General features: G+C 33.6%; 1 protein-coding gene across 3 annotated transcripts; it reads left to right on the top strand.

Moving 5' to 3' along the window:
- The first annotated feature begins 758 nt into the window (after window positions 1-758).
- Window positions 759-18,481, top strand: LOC106057471 (uncharacterized). 3 transcript variants are annotated; one of them, XM_056007840.1, is made up of 6 exons: window positions 759-1,441; window positions 5,211-7,184; window positions 7,890-8,023; window positions 11,778-11,973; window positions 13,599-13,814; window positions 14,476-18,481. In XM_056007840.1, exons 2-6 carry the CDS (start codon window positions 5,234-5,236, stop codon window positions 14,781-14,783), a joined length of 2,805 nt encoding a protein of 934 aa, XP_055863815.1. In that variant the 5' UTR covers window positions 759-1,441; window positions 5,211-5,233; the 3' UTR covers window positions 14,784-18,481. The 3 variants fall into 3 exon arrangements, with proteins under 3 accessions (XP_055863815.1, XP_055863816.1, XP_055863817.1); XM_056007841.1 differs by having other exon boundaries at window positions 759-1,445; XM_056007842.1 differs by lacking the exon at window positions 759-1,441 and adding an exon at window positions 4,679-4,696.
- The last annotated feature ends 276 nt before the right edge of the window (window positions 18,482-18,757 follow it).

Below are 18,757 nucleotides of genomic sequence, written 5' to 3'. Positions count from 1 at the left end.
CGTTAACTATGTGGTGAAAAATATGTTGGCATAATTTTTGGCCTAAAACTATTTTAAAACAAAATTATATGTATAAATATATACAGAGTAACATAAAAAGCATCCATAAGGTAAAAAAAACACAAACACTATTTTTCATAATTTTACTCTTCGAGTAAGAAGCCTCATGGAAGGGCTTATTGGGTGTGGGGTAAAAAGCCCTATTTCAAATTCTTAAATTTTATGCCATAAGTTTTAAATGCCTTGACACAAAATCATTTTTAAAACTAATTTGTAAAGAAGACATATTGCACTACATGAATAATAAATTTAAGCCTCAAATGTATTAATAACCTAGCTTTAACAGGCCACAGAAGCTTAGTGGGGGGGGGGCGTTTTCCCCCACCTTACGCTATGAGATAAGATAAGATATGCCGCCAGATAGCTATGCGGAAATTAATTTCGCACAAACTATAAACGTGAAAAAGTCCAAAGTGTCATAAGTGTAAGTAGATCTACTAGTGTTATTGGTAATATATGTATTCGTTTCTAATAGAAATGATTTCAAGTCTTTTAATTTCAGTTGTGTATCTTTTCGGTGATGTGGCCCACAACACGAATGTCGGAAATTTAAAAGGCCTGTGAGAGTCAAAATCACAGACCTATATATATACTACATAATAGAATATAGGTACTTTTTATGTCTATAAATATAGGTCTATGCTTAGAACTAGGATTTAGAATCTAAGGCCGATTACTCTCATACAACATCCGTATAAAACTTTTGAATTGAAGATATAAAAAAGGAATGTTTACGTTTTTCAGTAGTCTATTATTTTAACTTAAGACTTCATTCTAATCTAGATCTATCTAGATCTCAAGATCTTAATGCTTAGGTCTAAATTTAAGCTCAAGAAATTTATTGGAGTCTAAGTCTAGGCTCTAGAGTAGTATAACCCATAGATCTAGTAATAAATAAGTCTGTACTGTCACTAAAATAATAAAAATAACGTGTAACTTTTTTAACACTCACTCAGAGTCACTGACTCAGTTGACTAAGTAAAAGTTAAAACTAATAATTATAAAAACACTAGATCTAAGTTTACTAAATGAGTCTAATGATTTAAATTATTTAATTATTCTAATCTAAAACATTTTATTTTAACTTAGACGACTTAAATTTAGTCTCTGTCTTTGAGTAAAACTACATCTAAAATTAATTTTTTATCCAAGTCCAAGAGATAAAAAGAATTTTAATTTAGAAACTTTGCCTTTGGTATACCGAAATTTTTAGTATCTCTCTAACTCTAGGATCTAGAATACTCTAGACTCTAGATTATATTATTACTAGCCTAACTAGTCTCTAGAGATCTAGATCTATCTCAGTATCACCAATCACTGGCTGGGTATCTGTCACTCACTCACTGACTCAGTGACTGTTCATCTCAGAATCTATGACTACGTGAGTATGTAGCTTTTATAAGTTTTATTTTTAAACTTAAAGGGAAACTCCGGTGGTTTTTCAAATTTGAGTTATTGACATATTTAAATTCTGCGTAAAAAGTTGTAATAGTAAACATTTTACCATTTTTTATTTAAATGTTTAGAAACATTTATATTTAATAAATTAGTCAGTATATATGCTTGACATCTAAAAAAAAATGGGGTTCTATGAGATTTTGTTTTTAACCATGTCAAATGTCACTTCCCTCAACAATACTGAAAGAGAAACTAGATTTGACCAATCGTATTGCTACAGTAGCTGTTAGGCTTAGTGACGCCTAGTCCAGAGCTATGATACAGTTATATATATATATGTATAGATAGATCTAAAAGCATTAGGGTTTAATAATCAACTTGAGAAAAAGAGTAACATTTTCATCTAAGCCTCTCCCTGTCCCAAGAAGTAAATAGATCGTGTGTCTGACTGATTCGAACAAGATGGTCAGTGTAAGGCTAGTTGAGACTACGTGTAGTCGGTCATGACAAGACAACAAGCGATAGTGTTTGTTGTGTGTTGAGCGGTCTGGCGAGAAATACACACTGCCATGGTTAGCCAAGCATGTAAATCTACTTTTAATACACGCATTTTTTCTCTGCTTACAAGATCCTAGATCTAACTGCATGGACGAAGATATATTTCTTTTACGAGAATGTAAACTTTGCTGTATGGTCTCCTGTTATACAATAAGTCAATAGATTAAAACGCATTTGTGACGTCACATAGAAATCCGGTGAAAGTCTGACTGTTTTGGATGCGCAGGAAAATTACGTCGGAAAAACATCAATTACTAAATTATTATTGCAAATAAAAAAAAAAGAATCATATATTCATTATCTGTACATCAAAACACATATTATATCAAAAATTGTCAAAACCATCGGAGTTTCCCTTTAAGAACATGTCATGACTGTAGCAAGACTATTTTTATGAGGGCTCAGGGGGTTGAGCTTGGAGGATGAAGGAGGGATTCTTAGCACATTTGCACACACATAATCATGATAATGAGCCATGCATGATTCATATTGAATTAAATATATCTACGTTGTGACATAAATATTGTAAATTTATAATTTATTAGTGATGGGAATTTTCCAGAAATTGTCAGAATTCTGAAAATGTCTTCTGATCCATTTTTCTAACAAAAAATCTTATAAAGTTATATTTCTTTGACAAAAAAGAAATCTGATTTTATTATTTATTTATTTTTTGGAAGAAAGTGAAATATTTATAAGACATACTTTTAAATATGCGCACACATGATATCTGTCAATTGAGAAAGTTAGAGTTCTTTTTTTTTTAAATCTTGTTTTCTATAGACCCCAGTCCTAGATCTAGAACTCAAGTCTATATCTAGATGTAAATTTGAATACTTTTGATCTAGATTCTAGATCTAATCTTTGAATGGGCAGTATCTGAGTTGTGAGAGTATGCCCGCAGCTAGATCTAGATCTATATGCTTTGCCCTGCCTGTTGTTAGGATGGCCCTAGCCCACATTTGTTCCCTGCCTGCCTGCCGTTCTCCAGGAGTTTTCTGAAGCAAATGGGAATAGAAGAGATCTAAGGTCTAGATCTAGATAGATTTAGTAGGCCTACTTTACAAAATTGGACTTATATTATAATATATATGTACTTATATATATAGCGGAAAATTGGACTTATATTATAATATATATGTACTTATATATATAGCGGATCTAGATCTTTTACTCTAGTCTATGTCGAGATACATATTAAGATTATAAGTAGATCTAGAGAAAGAGATCTAGATCTTTTACTCTAGAGTCTAGATCTAGATCTAAATCTAGATACATATTAGATTATAAGTAGATCTAGACATCTAGAGAGACAGAGAGTCTAGAATTACAAGATTGTCTAGATCAAGACGATCATCATCTAAGTCTAATGAAATGATCTTCAGTAGAAATTGATAGTTGTAGTGGTTACGCCACTTCTTGCAAACCACTTTAGAGCTATCTGAATGAAAGTGAGTCACACAAGCAAGCCTCATATGCAATTTTATTATTGAACATTATCTCCCTCTAAAACATTGCTCATTTGGTTGTTCTTGCATAAGAACTCAGTAGAGATACTGATACTCAGTATCTCAGATACTTTTTTAAGCATTTTTAGTGACCCAAAGGAAAGTTCCTTTTTTAATTCATGTACAGTTTGATGACCAGTGAAACAAACATACTTTTGAAGCATTAAAAAAAACTCAAGCATGTTTTCATTTTCAAACACATTAATTCTTCACAGTTCTTGAGAGAGAGAAGTTGTCACAATACCTGTAAAGCAATTATATCTATTATAGAATGCTCAGACTGCCTGGACCAGAAATAAAGCTGCAGAAAACTGTCATAGTCCTCTTATCTAAATGTACAATCAATAGTGCTTTGCATGCATTTTGTGTGTATGAGTGCAGTTAAGCTCCTGCAGTATAATTTATATCCATTATTTAAAGAAAATATTAAAAATAATTAATTCTTCATAATTTAAAAGAATTCAGCAACTTCTTATTTGAATATATAAAATCATTTTTCAAGCATGTAACATACACAAAATGCAGCAATCCAAAAAGTTAACACAGCATAAAGTTATATAAAACATTCTGTACATTTTTAAAAGTATTAACACATTTAATGATTTAAATTCGTCATGGACTTTTCTTCAATATGTTAGAATATTGGCAATGATTTTATTATCATAATGCCTCTAGTGTTTTATTCTTGATTCCATAATAGCACCAACAGAAAATTCACTTAGAAGAATGGGACTTTATTTTAGAAATGAATATAGACTTTAACCAGATGCAATGGTTTACTTGGCTGGATCAGTGACATCTAATTTTGTTAATGGGCGATTTCTTTACAATGCAGTCACTGGAAATATTTTTTGAAAGAATTCAGATTTTCTTCTTTCAGGCCATTCTTTGCAGAGTCAGCAATTAAAACATTGTCACCCTCTACAATCACTAATAAAAAGAATTTTAAAAATTTGTTTTGTGACAGATAATCCTTATTAGTCATTGAACTTGTTTCTAATATAGAAGCTAGGCTATTGAGTCTTCTGAATATATAAACTCCCTAGCTGTTGTAAGATAAAACTTTTTATTCTGGGTTCGACTAGACTAATGTTTGAAGTTGTTTTTTTTTTAGATTCGTGTTGAAGGAGGGCGGAAGGAATAAAATATTTAATGCTTTTTTTCTTCAGAAGGTAAACTTTTCTGTTGTAAACAAACTTAGCCTTCAATGTCCCTGATTTCATTCTTTGAATTTAGGCTTTCATCAGGTGTAAAGGTAGCTTTAGAGCTGGCTACTTTCTGTAATTTTAAAGTCAGAGCCCATCAGTTTGACTATTTAAAGGTATTTTAACACTCAGACGGAATAGTAGGCTACTGTCCTGAATGTGAAGTACTAGACTTTCCAAACATTGCAAACACATAGGCAGAACTTTTGCACTGCACACATCTATTTTATATGGAAGGTTGGAGGATTGTAGTTATTATGCTCTTTATTAGCTAACTGATATTTTTGTATTAAAAATAATATTTAAAACCGCCTTTTTATCTGCAGGGGATTAATTTGAATTTGTTTCACACATACTCTCTTTGTAATCCTGGTTTGTTTTTTTTTAGTAAAAAAACCTAGACATTTGTTGACAATATTTTTTTAGAATTCAGTTAACTTTTAATTTCAAAGAGAATTTAATTATATTTTCTTCTTTTCAGATCTAACTCAAGATATATTAATAATGGGAAATAATCAATCTGAGCCTAGTGATGATGAAAACCAAAAATATTTGTTTCACGAAAAAACACTAAAAGAAGCTGAAAATGACTTGAACGTAATATTCCCCCCATGCCAATCAAATGAAGACGAATATTTTAGTGCAGACGAAGGTGACAGTGTAAGGAGTATTACTCCTCCACGAACTCGGCCTGAATCATCCTCAGAAGAAGAAGTCTCTGATAGTGGAGATAATGGAGAAGAAAGTTGTCTGGCTGAGCAGCCAAATTCTGATTTGGACATTAAAATAGCAGCCAAGTCAAACTTAAGATCAAAAAAGAGCTGTGGCCAATGCAATGTTAGTACTTTCCAGGAGCATGATAGCATTGGTCCTGAGATAGCAGCCACCAGACGAGCAGGCAGAAATTCTGCATATTCTGCCCAGAATCAAAGTGCTAATGCCTCACTTCCAGTGGGCATTGCATTGTCTTCTGAAATATCACCATTTAAACCCATTACATCAGATTCCTCAATTATTGAAGATAGGTCTACCTCAAAAGTAGGTAGCCGCCATAAAATTAATTGTAGTAAACGCAAACGTCTTGGATATTTTGAATCTGATTCTGAGGAAAATGAAGAGCAGGAAAACTCAGGATCACCAGTGGATGAAAAAAAGAAAGCTTCCAACAAAAAAGTAAAACAGAGTACTTCAAGTTTCCCAGTAGTGGTGACCACCAAGAAAGCACTTTACCTACAAAGAAATCAAGATACTGACAGTGAGAACTCTGATTCTGATAAAGCTGATTCAATAAATAAAAGAATTCCACCACTAAGGAAACGCCCCCAAGGGAGGGGGTCTTCAACAAAAGAAACACAGGCATATCTGGGTCAAAATGTTTTAGCTGTTGCGAACATAGAAGGAAGTCCCATGGATCATGGGGCACAGAGCTCTGAAAATGTAAATGAGGATGTGATCTCATCTAAGCTGATTCAAAGGGAAAGTGAAAAAAAGTGTGCTGCATCTACGAAATCAGATAACAGGCATAACAGAAATCCTCTTGATAAGGTGGTTCCTAACAGTCAGAGGGTTTCTTCAGACTTGATAATTGAGGGTTGTAAGGCAACTCCTTATTCTTCCACACCTCCCATGGTATCACAGCTGACTAATTCAGTTGCTACCAACACTGTAGTTAATTCTGGTAATTCTGCTTTTGTCTCAACTCGTCCTGAGGGCATCAGAAGGCCATTCCCAACCCCACGCCAACAGCCTGAGAATTCTGCTAACACATCTACTACTTCTCATCACAGTGTTGACAAAGTTGAAGACTCTAAGTCACCTTTCAAAGATGTTGTTCTCACCCCTACTAAATTGGCCAATAGAAATGACTACAGATGGTCAGCCATGAGGGACAGTACTGCTGGCATAAACTGTCAGCAGCAGTGTTTGAGCTGCGAAAGTGATCTCATGGAAGTAGATGACCAATCTAATTCAAATGTTTACTGTCCAGATTATAGGAACAAAAAACATAACAGTAACTTAACAGCAGAAAATTTTAAAAGAATCTGGTCCGAAAAGAAAAAAAACATCAGCTCAAATTTCAAATCATTTATCAAATCTTTATCACCCTCCACTTCCCTTAACTCAAAAGATGATAATCAAAAGTCATTTGTTTCAACACCACCAAAGCCAGTCATAGCTACAAATGAAGCATTTGTATTGAAGCAACCACAAAATACCATAACCACATATGTGAGCAGTGAACGGAAACAAAGATCTTTTGTAAGCTCTTCACCCCATGAAAGCCGATCCCGACAACATTCCCCAGCCAAAACAGACATATCACCAGCTCAGAAGAACTCTCCAATAAGTGCACTCTCATGGCCTAAGATGTCACCAATTTCTTCATCTCAGACTCTTCAGAAAACATCAAATCAGAAAAATGATGAAACTTTTCAAAGTCACAGCTTTATTTCAGGTATAGACAATATTTCTCTTTCTTAACTTAAATATTATCTATTGACATATAATATGCACATGTATATGAATGTATTTCAAAGTACTTGACCATTAGGCTAGAATTTGATTTTAATACATAGACACCTGATTGGCAAATGCCAACACTACAAGACAAACCCTCTTCTAGAACCCCAAAGGAAGGAGGGGTTGACCCAGAAATACATGATGCTGCAATTTGGAAACAGATGCCTAGCAGATCTACTTATTTTGGCAATTTCTGATCTCAACTTCTGCTTTTCAGATGTTAAAATGGACTAACCTCTTCAAAGTTTCAATGGGCCTAAATTTGCCATGATATCAAAAACATTTAGAGATCTACTGAGCTTGCCATGCTTTGTGGACATTATACCAATCTTTCATGCTCTTTACAGAAAAAATGTAAAATGTTGACCTGGTCTACTTTGGATGATCCAGCAAAAGAAGATATATATGCAAATACTAACACACTATCCCTCCAATAAAAAGTTTGTAGAGGGTAGACAAATACATCCCTATTGCACTGTAACAGTGATAACTCAACCATCAACAAAAAAAATGTCATTATCATTAACTCTTAAACAATGTATATATATGAAAAGAAATTATTTACAGCATATTCATAGATGACTCAACTAGAATCAATTATATATATATATCTTAATTGGTGTTGTTATTATTTTCAAAGAAAGTTCTGCAAGTTCAGAAAGAGTTACCCGGGTCTCAGGATTATCTACTCCAGGCAGCAGCTATCAAAATACTTCATTTGATTTTCTGGATAAATTAGCCATCAACATACTTCCTAATTCAGCATCAAATGAGGTAAATAACTTTTTTTTGGTTTTGAAATTGTAAACAATTTTCATACATAGTTTTGACTCCATAACAATGCTCCCATTGTTGATTTTGTGGAATAAGAATATGTGCACTGGATGAGAAATGTCAGCTGTCTGCAATAGGGAGTGTTGTATGATCTTAACAAGTAGTGGATCTTACAGAGTATTCAGTTGGGTCACCCCCTGCACTGTCTTTGATGAAGCCTAATGAAAGGTCTTTCAATAAATGTTGACCATGTAATACAGTCTGGATGCAGATTGTATTATATATCTGCTGTTCTAGATGTCCTAGGTTTGAAGTTATGTTCAGTTCTTAAACAAAGGACATTTTCCAGCTGAGCCATTTCTCAGTTATGTTTCTCATCTATAGGGAATTATAAAATTAGCACAGGATACCATTTGGTCATATAGATTGAGAAATTCTTAACTGATTTTCCCCTGCCATATTACTCTTGGTCTTGGAAGACAACCAGATTTTTTTTATATTAAATCTTGTACTTATTTATTGAATTCAGCAATTCTAGAGTCAATGTCTTGCATATATGTAACTTGCTATAAAATAATTATTTTTAACTTTTACAGACATTTCTTTAGTATAAATGATTATAAAACAAGTAATGTACATGATAATACTCTCAGTCTTGGATATTGAAACTGCAATAGTTTGTGAGTTTTCTTGGATACTTCTGGCACTTGAGCTATTTTACGCAACAGCTAGTATTAAGAATTAGATTATATTATTTGAGTTGTAGAGATTTTCTTCTATACAATAAAAAGAAAAAGATAATAACATCCTTCTTCTTCTTCTTCTTCTAGCCAGCTTTATTGCTGCTGAGCTGTGAGCTCTTTTGCAGACTGTGCCAAGGAAAAAAAGTGTGCTGTTTTCTTCAGTTGTTCAGCACTGCCGTACAGGGTGTTGGTTATGTTGGGCTGTAGTGGAAGTAGGGTCTGCCTAAGGTGGATTAGGGAGGGGCATTCAAAGAGGATATGGTTTACGGTTTCAAAGGGGTGGGCGCAATGTCTGCAAAGGGGTAGTTGTGTGGAGTTTATTTTGTTCAGGTGGTAATTTAATAGTGGTGTGTGTCCTGTTCTTAGTTGGAAGATTGTAGATTGTTCTTTGCGGGGGAGGAAGTTAATACTGTCCAGTTTGTTAGGCGTAGTCATTTCTCTGTACATGGCTCTGCCTGTGTTTCCTGATGCCCATTGGTTGAGCCACTCCTCTTTGTGATTGTTGACTAACATTGACCTTAGGGTGAGGTAGTTAACAGGTCTATCTGGTTGTTCCATAGTTGAACCTGCCTTTGATAGCTTATCTGCCTTTTCATTTCCCTTGATGCCAATGTGTCCAGGGATCCACTGTAGTGTAATATTGATATTTAATTTTGATATCATCTGGTGGATTATCACACTGAGTGTTGTCAACTCTCTTGGGCTGTTTGGGGTGCTCTGTTAAGTGCTTGCAGAGTAGATTGGGAGTCTGTAAAGACAACAATATCTGATGGTGGTTGCACTCCTTCATATAATTTGTTTTCCACTGTCTGGAGTGCTATGGTAATTGCCTCAATTTCGGCTTGGAAGTTTGAGCAGTAATCACCACAGGGTGCGCTTATCTCAAAGTGTTTATTTTTAGGGAAGACCAGGAAGGCACCAAGACCAGCATTGATGGTAGCTTTGAAAGCCGATCCGTCTGTATAAATATGGATAGCTGTTTTTTGATAGCTTTCGATTGTTTCAAGCGTGCCTACTTTGAGCTCCAGTGGATTTGATTCTTTTGTTAAGGTGTTATTTAGTAAATGTGTTTTGATGGTTGGTTGTTTGTAGTTTAGTCCGGGCGTAATGTTTGAAAACCTGGTAATTTTTTCTCTGTTATTGGGTAGGTGGTGTTTTAGGGCTAGTTCGTCAGTAAGTTGGATCAGAGTCCTTTGCTTTTTTTGATTGTTTTTCCTATTTCTCTGTGTTAGTAATTTATTTGGATGATCGTCCTCCAACCTTCTGTATCTCTCAATAGCTTCTAATGCTGCTCTGTTGCGCCTTAACTTAAGAGGTTCAATATTGGAGTCTATTTCACAGGCTGCTGTGGGAGTAGTTCTCATACCTCCACTAATTAACCGCAAGGCTTGGTTTTGGATTGTATCTAATGATGATTGATAGGTTTTGTTGGCAGCTACTTGTATGGAGAGACAGTTATCCATTACAGATCTGACATATCCAGTGTATAACTGTCTTAAGGTTTTCTTTTCAGCTCCCCAGGATGTTCCTGCTAGGTGTTTTATTACGTTTAATCTTTGTGATGCCTTTTCTTTTAAATCTGCCATAAAGTGTTTTAGAGACAGTCTTTGGTCTAGTTTTACACCAAGATATGTTGGATTTTCTTCTTTATTTATTGGCTGAGAGTCTATTTTTAGGATGTAGTTTCTTTTTGCTGTTTTGTTGCTGTGGCTAAAGATTGAATAAACTGACTTTTCTTTGTTTATTTCCATTTTCCATAATTTTGAATATGTGGAGATAGTTGTGAGGGCTCTATTTAGTTTGGATCTAGTCAGCACTGGATATTTCTCTGTAGTCCAAATTAAAAGGTCGTCTGCATAAAGTGCCTTATTGACCGAAATGAGGTCCGGGAGGTCATTCATGAAGATTAGAAAGAGAGTGCAGCTAAGGGCTGAACCTTGTGGTAGTCCTTCTTCCAAACTTTTTTGACTAGAGATGGCACCTTCGAATCGGGTTTGGATGGTTCTGTTTTTTAAGAATGCTCTGATCCAGCTGTACATTTTTCCATGGATGCCCATTTTTTTCATCTTCAAAAATAGACCTTTTCTCCACACTCTATCATAGGCTTGCTGCAAATCTATAAATACTGCTGTAGTGTGCTTGTTTTCATGAAACCCTTCTACTGTGTCCTGGATAAAACGAAAGAGGTGGTCTTCTGTTCTACTTGCTTTCCTGAAGCCAGCTTGTGCATTGTGGAGTGAGCAAGTACTTTCTAGCCACCAATAAAGTCGGTTATTGATCATTTTTTCTGCAATTTTGCCAATGTTGGATGTTAGAGATATTGGTCTATAACTTTTATAACATCCTAAGAGGATGTTATTATCTTTTTCTTTTTATTGAAGGAGCACATTTCATTTGTAAAATGATATTTTTCTTCTAGCCAGCCTTTTTACCATTGAGATGTAGGCTTTTTTGCATTCTGGGGCAATAGCACGCTGTTATTTTCAGTTTTTCATTACTATAAGATGATGTAACTGTTTTATATGTATTAATTACATTTGCTTCACTTTTACTTTTCTGTCCTATAGAGGCTTTATATAAAAGTGATTTAACTATTGATATTTGTATTAATTGCCACTGTTAATTTTTAATAAGTCTTCTACATATTGTTACATTTCTTACTTTTTAGGTTGCCCATCTCTTATTCCATAAGCTAGGACTAATTCATCCCAATGCTCCTTCTTTCTTGGTGCGATTAGATAAGGGAAAGGGTTGCCTGAATCAGCCAAGAAAACTAATGACTTAGCAGAGTTGAAGTCTCTAATTAACATGTATGACTAGATTAATTATGGAAACAGGACATAATAATCTTCTTTAATGAAGAATAGTCTGTAATTTATACAAGGGTGAACTCAGAAAATTCCAGCTGAATCCTTCTCCCCCTCCCTGTTCTGGCTTTACTACTCAGTGGTCAAAGCCTTCAAATGTTCTTGTCAAAGTTATTAATAGTTATTTTTTTCTTGTATCTTCAGGTCCTAAGTTTTAAGCTTGCTGGCCTATTTGCTGTCCGCATAAGTGTCAGTGATTTGTCAGAGCAGTCCACCGTCGGCATCGTTAATTGGACTGATGGAGGACTTACTCACACAGTGACTCCGTGCAGCCAGAAGATAGCAGCCAAAGCTGGGGCTTTGATGAGAGCTGCTTGCAGTGATTACATTGAAAATAAGGGTTAGTTGTGGTTTAGTAATCTGTTTGATCAAAAGGTGGGAAATATTTGGGTTTTGAACTAAAGTTGGCATGATGATGTTAATTTCTAGGTCTGTTGGGTTGTAGCTCCAGACAGATAATCTAACCTCACCTTGTGGGCTATAAACTTGAGCACAGACTTTAGGACAATCTTGAAATTCTCTTTTATGAACAAAAAAAAAAAAGACTAAACTTAGTAATATTAGGCTTTCAATATTAGGGTAAAACTATAGAAATGGAATGTAAATCACCAGATAATTAAGATTTTTTACATATGTCTCAACCCATTCAAATCTACTGTTGTAGCCATTCAATATTCACATTTGTCTCTATCTTTCACTAGCCCTTTCCCCCCTCTTTCATACCTGGCACATGCAATAGTATCTTAGTCAAAATACATGTTTTACAGCAGTCAATATTATTCAACAATAATTGACAACATCAATGAAAAGTTTGATTTGATGATTTTCTAGCTTTAAGGATGTATTCTGCTATTCAACAAAAAACAACTAACATTTGTAAGCTATAAGACCTGCAGTTTGTAAATCCTTAATTAAATTAAACATTGTAGTGATTGTGAATCAAGAAATATATTTGAAAGACTGATAATAAAAAAAAGTAATAATACATAAGTAAGGGATTAACTTACATATGAAGTATTAAGATATGGGAAGGATTAATAGCTATAGTGGACAATAGGGTTTAGGAATATTAATTTCTGTAAATAACTTAATGTCTAATGCTACATTTATATACAAGTTTGTTTGTGGAGGTATTTTTTTTAAGACAAAGTTATAGATTATTTTTAATATCTTTAAAAAGAAAAAAACCAGCTAGTACTTTTAAATAAGGTTTTGTCTTATACATGATTATATTTGCATTACCTAATTTTGGATAATTTATTATGTTTGGCAACATTTGATCTTTGTAATCAATTGACTAAACAAATCTAGTTTGTACAATGTAATTTAAAAGTTAAGTTCCCTTTCAGACCTTTTAATCTTTGGGAAAGATGATGTCAAGGTCCTTTATTTCTGTGGCCCATGGTTAACAAGGGTTTTATGCATCCAGCACAATGACCAACCACCTTTACTTTTCCCCAACTAATGCCAGGTAACCATTAGAGCTGGGTGGATTCAGAGGTACCCTAAAGATCATGAAATTCAATCTGACCTGCAACAGTTTGAACATTGTTTTGCTTTGTTTTAGACCTTGCGATCTATGAAGCAGGTGATGTAAAGGTCATCTGTTTCTTTTGCACACCGTTAATGAGGGTGTCATGTGGCCAGTACAACACAACAATCAACCGCCTTTGCTTTTCCCGAACTAATGTTAGGTAAATTAAAAATCCCAGTCTTCACCAGGATTCAAATCCGGGACCCCTTGATTTGACAGCCAAGCAATTAACCAACTCAGTCACCAAGCCTTGTTTGCTGAGCACCTAAAACCTTCTCACTGTTTAAACCCCCCCCCCCCCCCATTCCACTTCACAAAAGAGTTGGGATTCCTGCGCACTGACCCATACAAAAGCATGAAAGATGCACTATACACAAGTGCTTTTTTTTTTATTATTGTTTTCCCCTGAATTCTTTCTGATGTTTTTGCAGGAAGTGATTTAGAGGCCCCTGACGTACTGACTACTCCAGCAGGTGGACAGTTTGATAGATCAGTAGAGGCTTTGTTACATGTAGTAGCCCCCCACTGGATAGAGGGGAATGAGACTATCAACAAGCAAGCTCTTTTGGAAGTGTATGCCAACTGTTTAAGATTTGCTGATGAAAGGCTTGGCCTGGATAGTTTATCTTTCCCAATCATTGGAGAAGGTGTGTTTTTTTTTACCTATCATGCATTTATGATTAGCAAATGTAATTCAGATTTCATTTCTTTACTCAAAGACAATAAATTAAGTGACATGGAGTAAAAACATTTCCTATAATTTAAAAGGAGAGTATTTTTGTGAGCGTCACTGTGCCAATCATTGTTTACTTGTTTCAACTAATATAAGATGCTTATTGGAGATTAAAGTCTTCAATAGTTAACTTGACTTTTACCCAGTGTGTATGGTTCAGTTGTTAAGCATACACCAATCTATCCCATATATTTGTCAAAGTAAAATTAGAAATCTGAAGTCCTATTATTTCATGAATATTATTGGGTCAATACTACAATAAGCAACAACATTTTATGCACCCCAAATGCACACACATGTAATATTTGACCTGTAAAACATTTTTATCTGAAATACATTTCTACCTCATCAATCAGGACTTCAGACTTTACTAGAAAAGTTATGTCAACCATGTACTTTATTTTTTGCAAAAGAAATTTATCTAAGGATTTTAATAATAATTTAATTCATATTGTGTTGTTATTACGTTTGAATTATCAAATTTTTAATAATGACATTTCTTTGATAAAATTTAAATAAAAGTATTTTTTATTTAAAGTTTATTATTATTAAACTTTTATTATACCATTTATTAGATTATTATCCTGTGGATGTGTGCATCGAAGCATTCTTTGATTCTCTGATTGTCTACTTGGGAGAGCATACCTCATCACCACCCAGGCTAACTTTGATTCAGCTGATAACGCCCAATCCCGATGTGGCTCAGTTTGCTGCAGACTTTATAGTGCCTCGGATGAACGAGAGGTCTTCAGGTGACAGTTCAAATGTGGCCAGTGCTACAAAGTGTCCTTCCGCAAGCACTCCTACAGAGAGATCATCAGAAGAAAACAATAGAGATAGAGCTCCATCTGGCCGCCTACGAGTCAAAAGACCACGATTGTAAAAAAAAATATTTTAAAAATGCGCATGTGCATTTTAAAATGTACACTGTAATCTACTTGTCTAAATGTATAAATTTAACCTATGTATAAAACTTAAGTCAATTAGGTACATTACCTATTATAATTTTTATTAGATTTTTTTTAGTATTTATCCTTGAATGTCAATTGTCATAGTTTTATATATTTTTTAATAACCCTGAAGTCTGAGCTGAGCTTTTTTTTTTTGTTTAACCTATGCATGATGATGGCCCACAGAATGATACTGGTATGTGGTTTTAAGATTTTGATCTTTTGTGAAAACATTTCTATGGGTTATTTTTATTGTTGTTAAGTAATCTAAAATTGGGCAAAAAAGATCGTATATAACTTTTGGTTAAAGGAAGTATATTTGCTTAAAGGTTCTGATAATTTTTCCTAATCAAATATTAAAATAAACAACACATTTAGAAAGACATTTTTAATATTCATTGTTCACAATTGTGATACATATTTGTAAAGATATTCTAAATTTAAAAATGAAATTTTAACAGTAAAACATTGACTTTCAGTTAGTAATCATTATGGTTTAACTTTTGCACTGAACTGTGGGCCAACATTACACAATTACTTACTCTCTAAATTAACATGCAATTTTTAATGGGAAACACAGTTTGACAATATTGCATATTACAACAATATTGCTTATTTTATGCTGCTTAATTTCTAGTAAATTTTTATCCTTTTATATTGTTCCTTACCATTATATATGTAAAGCATATATTTAGAACTATTGATATGTAGGAAAGGGTTTCCCACTGTGCACTTCAGATAAGTGTTATATGGTAGAGAGAAGTATCTGTAAATATTACTGAATATAAGCTTAAAATATGTTATTCAGATGTTTATGCTGCTCAAAACTACTTGCCAGCAAATGTGGTGCTCTAATTACTGCAGGCGAATCCCTTGGCTTTGACATGGATTGTTTTAGGTGAGAACCTGGTGGGAGATGAGAAGAGGAACCTAGGATATTCTTAGTCAACAGACATTCATTTAGTTAACTCTTTCTCTCCGTAATTATTTTCCACGTTCTTACTGTATTATTCATTTTCTCATATGTATTTCACTACCCTTTTCTTATTAAACTGTAATAAGTTTTATGCTTGTTATCAGAAAATGTTATATTTGGTATAGAATTAAATGAGAATGCATGCCCTTTTTTAAGAAAACAAATTGATGTTTATCAAACCAAAATAAAAGTTTATTCTGGATAATGGTATTTAAAAATAAAAACTTACCCACTGTGGAAAAGTCACTTTAGAAGTAGATCTAGACTAGATCTAGGCAATATTTTATGATCCAAATTGAGCTAAATGTATTCTTTAATGATAGTTATTCATATTTAAAAAAAAGTATTATATTAATATATAACCTTTCAGTTTATTGTCTTTAGGTCACTATCCCATATTACCACTCCTGAAAAATGCATATAAAAAAATAGAGCCTTTTTAAAGCCCCCACTCTTTAATAACATTGTTTTTGGTAAAAATACATTAAAAATGAAAAGAAAACCTTATTTTTTTTAATAGGGAAATTATTCAAAATAAATTATAAGCAATTAAAAACATTTGGGGAGGAAAGAAAACCAAACTGACATCAATGACAATATCATTGATTAGGCTGCAGAATGGAGTAAAATCAATGATGGTATCATCAATTAGGAGAGAAAGAGTTTAAGCAGTAAAATGTTTTATATGTTTCCGATGTTCCTTCAGAGTTGAAGATAATTTACTTTCTAGTCCAAACCTCCCACAGGATGACAGGGGATGGAAGCGGGCAGATTTTGATCCCAGGACTATCCTTAAGTCCGAACGACAGTCCTGCATGCAAACCACACGACCAAGCAGTATTTCCCGAACTTTCTCAACGGAACACTTCGCATATTTGGAGAATTTAGCTGAACACTTTGCTTATATTTTAAACTAGATTATTTTCTGTTTTTTTAATAAAACAATAAAAATAATTAAACCATTTTCTAAATTTAGCTTTATTAGTTTTTTTCAGATATATAACTAGGCCTATAATAAAATACATACAAAAACTTGTGAAAAAAATAAGGTTGATTAACTTAGACCCTAACCATAACTTTTTTATTATCACGATATTGGTAAGAGAAATTCTAAAATCTGATGTGGCATTGAGCCTGTTTGTAGACTTTTACTTTTGTGCAACATAATCAGAGAATCCTACATTGCACAAAAAGGTGGTAGACAACTGAAACAAGAATGGCTTGTTTGAAATATGAGGTGCTAAGGCTGGGTGGTCATTTGCTTGGATTCTAAAAAGGGGATCCTGAGTTTGAATCCTAGTGAAGACTGAGATTTTTAGTTTCAGTAGCTTTAAGGTGCCTTCGAGTCCACTTAGCTCAAATGCGGTTGGCCGTTGTGCTGGCCACATGACACTGTGCTCATTAATTGTGGCCCGCATGATCTGAAAGGGGAACTTATTTGACACATTTCCATACGGTAATTAATTAATATGTATATCTATTCATTAATTACTCCATAGTTCATGGAACAATCATTCAGGAACACAGTTTGGGAAAGAAACACAGAGTTGTAATTAAATGATGTAAGTTGTCTGTAATGCTTAACCAAGAGAATCTGATCATTCCACCAATGCAGAACATAATGATTAACAAAATTTAATACATTAGTTTCACTATGAAAACTAAAACTTAATAAAGGTGGTGTTTTTTTTTCTTATGATTAAGACACTAAGCATATATGTATTAACATTTAGTTAAAGCATTTTTAAATAAAGTAAATTTTTAAGATCAATGTGTAGTTGTGTTTTATCGCAATAAATGATTTATAACTATCTATCAAATTATTCTTGTGGCAGAACTGTTCCTTCAGAAAGCAAGATTAATAGAATTATGCCATAGTTCTGCAGAATGTCAGAGTTTGATCTCACAAGTTGGAATCTTATAACTCTCAGCCAGGCAGCTATCCTATACCACAATCATTTTAGTCATGAGGAAAGGTTGGGGATGTCTTACTTTAGAATAATCAGTTGGAATTAAAAGCTAATTACTAAAACTAAGTACCAGTGTTGGTACTTTATGGTCTTTAATGTGCTGTAAACTATAAATATGTACTATCAACTGGTAGAAGAATGTATGTGACCAATATAAGTTAGTGATTGATGCTGTACCAGTAATCGATTGTATGAACAGGAAACAAATTAGCAGTGAGACCTTGTCCTATCCCAACTCATTATGTTAAAACACTTATCCTTTAGTCTCTGTTAGAGCATATGATCTGGCTACCTGTAGTATTGTCTTATGTTCAATATAACAAAGGTTGAATACATACATTTGTTTACAAATTATTATATGAACAAAATAATGTGAAAATAAAACTTGTGCTGAATCTTTAGCATTGATGTTAGGCATCTTGGTGTGTATGTGATCAAATTAGTACTGGTATAGAAAATTCTAACATATGGAGTGTAGAATCCATGCAATGCCTACTCTTTTCTAAATTTACATCAGGATTTTTTTTAGCTTTTTAATATAAGCGAAGAATAACATTTATAACGGTCCAACAGACTAAGGGATAGGTAAAGGTAAACATCTTTCTGTAAGCATACAATTGTGAAAAAATGATTAACCATAAGATGAACTTTATTTAATGTACAAGAAATAAAACATCAATCCATGTGTGTGTTTTGCTTTAATCCGTAGAGTTTCAGGTGAAACTGTTTCAGTTGTATGTGAAACATACAAGTTATCCTGAGTTTCTAATACTTTAATTATAATAGCTGTATAAATTAAGAGCCCTGTAGTAAATGAGTTCTATTCCTAAGTTGAGAGCAGTGGCAACATTGATAACTCATCTAAAAGTACAACCCTGTCATACAAAGTTACTAAATGGAGATACATCTGGAAAGAAATAATATAGCTTCAATTTATATTACCCTTTTTAGTCTAAAAGGT

This window comes from Biomphalaria glabrata, chromosome 13 (genome assembly GCF_947242115.1).
Source record: "Biomphalaria glabrata chromosome 13, xgBioGlab47.1, whole genome shotgun sequence".
Taxonomy (NCBI): Eukaryota; Metazoa; Mollusca; class Gastropoda; family Planorbidae; genus Biomphalaria; species Biomphalaria glabrata.
This window is presented reverse-complemented; position numbering and strand designations above follow the sequence as displayed.

Bases quoted from the DNA above. Each gene is read 5' to 3' on its own strand.
- LOC106057471 (XM_056007840.1), top strand. From the start codon at position 5,234: ATGGGAAATAATCAATCTGAGCCTAGTGATGATGAAAACCAAAAATAT. The intron at 7,185-7,889 runs GTATAGACAATA...TTATTTTCAAAG, and splicing joins AAGTCACAGCTTTATTTCAG to AAAGTTCTGCAAGTTCAGAA. The intron at 8,024-11,777 runs GTAAATAACTTT...TTGTATCTTCAG, and splicing joins CTAATTCAGCATCAAATGAG to GTCCTAAGTTTTAAGCTTGC.